Genomic DNA, 6,011 nt, shown 5'->3' on the forward strand with positions numbered 1-6,011 from the left:
GAAAAAAAAAAAAAAAAACCTCTCAAAAAAAAAAATGATTAAAATGGTAAATTTGGGGGACCAGCAGATACTGTAATGGTTACATCACTAGACTCCCACATAGTTGACTGCAGTTTGAGTTCCAGAGTTGGTGGCTTAAAAAACTCAGCCATGGGGGACCAGCAGTGGCATGGTGGTTTAAGTGCTGGACAGTCCCATGTAGTCAACCACAGTTTGAGTCCTGGACCTGGTGGCTTGCTTTCTCTTTCTCTTTTTCTCTCTCTCTGTGTCTCTTTCTGGTCAAATTAAAATGAATGAACGAATATATACAATTAAATAAGTAATTCTTTAAAAAAAAATTCACGCCAGATGCATGTGCGTGCATTCCCAAGATCTCAAGAGGGAGGGTCGTGTGTGTGTGATTCCCTGCTTTTTGTCTCTCTGGTGAGCACACATGCCCTATAGCAAAAATATTACTTAAAGAAACTTTTTAAAAAGAAGTAAATTTTGTTACGTATACACTACCCCAAATTTTAAAAAAAGCATCAGAACTTGACTAACCAAAATAAATAGATAAATAATGTGAAACCTATTCTTTTATGGGCAACATGGACAGGAAGGCAGGCTGGATTTGGTCTGTGGGCTGTATTTTACCAACCCCTGGCCTAAAATTAGGAGAGTAAAGGAAATGTGCCTCAGGCAGGGTCAGTAGCCTGATGGTTAAGACAGTGGATCCCACACCATCCACTGCAGTTTTGAACCCTTGACGTAGTAGCTTGAGAAACATGCGCGGTCTGTGTGCATGTGCGCCCCAAATCCCAAACAAATGGAGGAGTGAGATTGCAGCATCTCCCACCTTGGGAGATGCTTTCTCCTCTCCCTCTCTCTCTCTAGAGATATATGTATCCTCTAGTCAAAAATAAATAAATAAAATTAAAAAAAAAAAAAAGGAGTGTGCCTTAAATCTAGGGATTTCTCATGCTTGCTTACCTCTCAGAGTGTTTTTACCCTTTTCCTAAAGATTAGTAAGCTTTTTTCATTATCATTGGATTAATCTTACCAATTCTTCTCACTTCTTCCAGTGACGTCTTCCATCTCAGTGTTTGACCTCCAGGATGGTGGACGGAAAGTATGTCCACGCTGTAATGCTCAATTTCGTGTAACGGAAGCTTTGAGAGGTCACATGTGTGTAAGTAATACCACCTGCAATAGGGATCTTGCTTAAGTGGTTGCTGCTGTACATTTGCTGTAATGTCGGGAGCGTGGGAAGCAGGATTCTGAAATTATTTAGCAGCTTTTTAAAGAATTTCTCCCTTTTGGTCTGATTTTGGAAAGTTATATACTTTGGAACATGATGGCATACATTTAAAGATCCTCAAATAGTTCACAACATACATGAGCTTGCCCAGCTGTGGTGGTATATGTTGGTAGATGCTGCAGCATGGCAGGTTGTTGTTATAGGGGAGGCCCAGGTTTGATTCCTGGCCCCCTTAAAGCTGGTCATGACACTGCACACCTGCAGTCCCACCTCCTCAGAAGGCTGAAGAGGGAGGACTGCAGCCTAATGAGACCCCTGACTTAAAAAAGAGGAAGAACATGTGATAACCTTATTTCCTTAATAGCATAGTAGATTTTGTTTCTTGTTTTTCGTTTTCTGGGTTTTTTTTAAACCCTGTGTGGAGGGCTGACTCTCAATGGATCACAGTGAGGGAGCTCCTCTGCTACTTAGAAAACCTTGACTGGGACTGTCAGATGGCATGGTGATTAAGGTGTTGGATTCCCACATGACTGACCATGGTTCGAGTCCCGGACCTGGTGACTTGCTCTCTCACTTTCCCCTTCTCTCACTCTCCTTGGTAAAATTAAAAAATAAATGATATTAACAAATAAAATTAAATAAATGATTTTTAAAAAAGAAAGAAAACCCTGACCCAGAAAACTGCTAGACCATTGGCTGTGAATGGTTTAGCCCCAGGTTTCCCCATGATCCTGTGTTCTGTGGCTGCTCCCTTCCTGGCTAAGTCCCGGTTCCCAGGATGAAGGGCCCTCCACACCAGACTCCGGTCCTGATTCATGGTGGGGCGTGCCTGAGGGCCCACCCACCTGAAACCAACCGAGTCTCCGCAGCACTGTCCTGTTCTGCCTGTGCAGGATTCTGACTTACAGGCATTCAGACATAATCCCCCAGTGGTAGCTTTGCCCCATTGACTCCTCAGCCAAGCATGAAAGGCACAGGAGGATAGGTTTATTAGATAATAAGAACTCAGATGTGGGCCAGCACATGGCGTGGTTAAGGCTCTGGCCTCTCACGTGACCAACCATGGATCGAGTCCCAGACCCAGAAGCTTGAAAATCACACCCGGCACATGTGTATACGTGCCCAAAATCCTGAGAGTAGAATGGGGGAGAAGGGAATTTAGTGTGGCCATCTCCCCCTGGGGAGTGATTTTCTTACTTTCCCTTTCTGTGTGTCTCTGTCTCTGCCAAGTGCATGCACCCTGTAGCAAAAATGAAAGGGAAAAAAAAAGAACTCAGACTACAGGGGCCTTAGTTTATTTTGTTTCATGTAATTGTATTAATCACAAGCTGTTACCTGGTTCTCATTTCCTGACTTTCATTTTTTACTTTTAGTCGAGATGCAAAAGTTGCTACCTATTTTTAATAATAAGCTAGAGCCAAATTATGCTGGTGAGCGGGTAAGAGATCTTAGGCAGGAAGGAACAGTAAAAGGTCTGATGCTTGAGGCGGCATATATCTGTGGGTATACACTAGAAAAAGAGTGAAGCTTAGAAACACTGTAGGAAACGAAGAATGAAAACTGAGTGAAAGTACCAGAACCAAACGGTTATCAAGGAAGTTAGTGAAGTTAAGGAACGGCACATCCTAGCCCCAGGATAACCAAGGTGATCAGATGTCTTCTTTCTTACAGTATTGTTGCCCAGAAATGGTTGAATACCAGAAGAAAGGAAAGTCCCTGGATTCAGAGCCCAGTGTCCCATCAGCTGCAAAGCCCCCATCCCCTGAGAAGACAACTCCTATTGCTTCTACACCCTCTTCCACACCTATCCCTGCTCTGTCTCCTCCTACCAAAGTACCAGAGCCAAATGAGAACATGGGTGATGCCGTCCAGACCAAGCTCATTATGCTAGTTGATGACTTTTACTATGGACGGGATGGTGGCAAGGTGGCCCAGCTCACAAACTTCCCGAAGGTCGCCACATCTTTTCGATGCCCGCATTGTACCAAAAGGCTAAAAAACAACATTCGGTAAGCCTTGGAGAGCCTTGGAAGTTAACCTTGGACAAGAGAAGACTTAAATTTTCTCTTTGGAGAATGTTCCTAATTGTTATTCAGTCTTACAGGGGGGGTTATCATTAAATCAGTTAACTAGAACAGGTTGAGCATCCCTAATCTGAAAGTCCAAAATCTGAAATGCTCCAAAACCTTCTTAGTGCCAACATGATCCCACAAGTGGAAAATTCCATACCTAAACTCATATGACAGGTCGTAGTCAAAACATTACAACACAAAATAGTGTGTAAGATACCCTCAGGCTGTGTACATATGATGAATGTGAACCGGAAATGGATTTCATGTTTAGACTTGAGTCCCCAAGTAATTTCCCCAAGATAATTTCATTATGTATGTGTAAATATTCCAAAATCCCCAACAATCTGAAATCTTAAAACTCTTTTGGTCCCAAGCATTTCAGATAAGAGATGTTTGCTCTGTGCTTCTGCCATCATATTTCTCAAAGGCTACTGATTCTTTACATGGTTTCTGTACTTTCTCTTTGTGCTGTTCTCCAGATTCATGAACCATATGAAACACCATGTAGAGCTTGATCAGCAGAATGGCGAGGTGGATGGTCACACTATCTGCCAACACTGTTACCGCCAGTTTTCCACTCCCTTCCAGCTCCAGTGCCACTTGGAAAATGTTCATAGTCCCTATGAGTCTACTAGTAAGTTTGGACACTCTTAAACTCTAGGGGAATATACCTTGCTCTTCATTTGTTGAATGGTGCCAGGGGGAGTCCATTATATTTATTTTTTTGCAGGTAACAGTGTAGAGAAAGTATTTTGCATATTTATAGCCAGTTTCTTACTTCATTTACCCTATTTTCTTACAAGCCTTACTTTTCAGTTCAAGTTGAGCTCAGTGCTAGATTCTGAATTATTAGGGAACTTTGGTTGAAGATGACCATAGAGACACACACATACGAATTTATTACTGAGATCCTTTTAGAGGAGGAGCAGTCATCTACAGTTGGATCTTCACCTTAGTTGATACCCTGACAGAGTATTTAATAGGGCAAAAGATAATATAAAGTCCTTTACTGTTGGAACCACAGATGGCATAATGGATATGTTGCTGGACTCCCATGTAGTTGACCATGGTTCTAGTTCCAGACCCGGTGGCTTAAACTCACACCGGGCACGTGTGCGTGCGTTCCCAAGATCCCGAGAGGAGAATGGAGGAGAAGGGATTGCGGTGTGGCCATCCCCCCTGGGGGATGATTTCTCGCTTTCTGTCTCTCTATCACTCTCTGTCTTTCTGGCGAGCGCATGCGCCCTGTACCAAAAACTCCTCCCTTACAAAACACCGTTAATACAGTGTTTTCAGTAAAATAACATGGTCAGTTGGAGCATTATCTTTACTGTATGTTTTACCACTGAAGGAACACAGGCTGAATACAGAGAAACTAAGCCATTTGCTTAAGAGCATATACCTCTAATAAGGAATGAGAGGATTTCAGCCCAATCTTTAGAATTTTCCTAATGTCCTTTGAGATTTCCAGTTTTGTTGAAAAGACAAAAATATGCAAATATAGGAAAATGTGAGAATCAGATTATTTGTTAACATATACATTATGATACCAGTGATAAATGAAATAGTTCAGAGAAGGGAAAAAGTCCTTGTGGCCAGGTCTCACAGAAAGTGGTACTTGAACTTTTTTTTTTTTTTTTTTAATTATTTTGTTTATTTATTTACTTAGTTATTTTAATTTGACCAGAGAGAAACAGAGCAAGTGAATGAGAGAGAGAGAGAGAGAAAGCCGCCAGGTCTAGGACCCGAACTGCAGTCAGCCATGTGGGAGTCCAGCGCCCTTACCACCACACTACCTGCCAGCCCGGTGCTTGAACTTTGAGGGTTTTTAAGTATAAGAAAGATTTAGATGGATGAAATTTAGTAAGAAAGGCTTTTAGATGATTGGCAACAGCATGATCAAAGGTATAAAAACAAAAATATGCATATTATTTGGACGCATTTTCTGCATATTAAAAAACCTTGAGTAAAAATGAATTAAACAGTAAGGATTTACATTATATCATTTAACAGAGGGACCTAGCTGGGAGTAAGAGTAGGTGTTAAGCCCAGAGCTTGACTTCCTTGATCTGTTTCTCAACAACTTTCTTGTCTCTGGCTCAGAGTGGCCCCAAGTTGGATTAATTTTAGTAGTGTATTTTGTTTAACTCAGTATAACTAAAATATAATAATTTCAAAATGGGGGCCAGCAGGTGGCATAGTGGTTAAGGCACTGGACTCTCCCACATGGGCTACGCAGTTCCTGTCTTGGACCTGGTTGTCTGTGAGTGCGTGCCCAAGATCCCAAGAAGAGAGTGGAGTAGAGAGTATTGTGGCGTCTGATTTCTCACTTTCTCCATCTCTCTCGATCTCTTTGGTGAGTACACTCGCCCTACAGCAAAACTCTCTCCAAGGGTCCCGCAGGTGGCATGGTAGTTAAGGGCGTTGGACTCCCACATGGCTAACTGTGGTTCGAGTCCCAGCTGGGCAGCTTACTTTACTTTCCCTCCCTCTCTCTCTCACTCTGTCCCTCTCTGGTCAAATTTAAAAAGCAAAGTTAAATAATTCCTTTTAAAAAAAAAATCTCCAAAAACAATAAAAATAATTTCAAAATGTAAATGACAATTAAAAACGAATGAGGTATTTAACATTTTCTTCCTATTAAAATTAGATTTTTTTTTTTTTTTTTGGGGAGGTTTCGTCTTAAGGCCGGCGGCGCCCCC

The 6,011-nt window shown here is 41.9% G+C and overlaps 1 protein-coding gene across 4 annotated transcripts in view; it reads left to right on the top strand.

Moving 5' to 3' along the window:
- Window positions 1-6,011, top strand: part of POGZ (pogo transposable element derived with ZNF domain) — a 46,624-nt gene that overhangs the window by 23,499 nt on the left and 17,114 nt on the right. For all 4 annotated transcript variants that reach the window (XM_006168410.2, XM_027768306.1, XM_006168411.2 and 1 more), the window contains 3 exons: window positions 1,062-1,168; window positions 2,909-3,246; window positions 3,789-3,943. In XM_006168410.2, the coding sequence (XP_006168472.1) occupies window positions 1,062-1,168; window positions 2,909-3,246; window positions 3,789-3,943 (600 nt within the window). The remainder of the gene's footprint in view (window positions 1-1,061; window positions 1,169-2,908; window positions 3,247-3,788; window positions 3,944-6,011) is intronic.

This window comes from Tupaia chinensis, unplaced genomic scaffold, assembly GCF_000334495.1.
Source record: "Tupaia chinensis unplaced genomic scaffold, TupChi_1.0 Scaffold145814_1, whole genome shotgun sequence".
Lineage (NCBI taxonomy): Eukaryota > Metazoa > Chordata > Mammalia > Scandentia > Tupaiidae > Tupaia > Tupaia belangeri.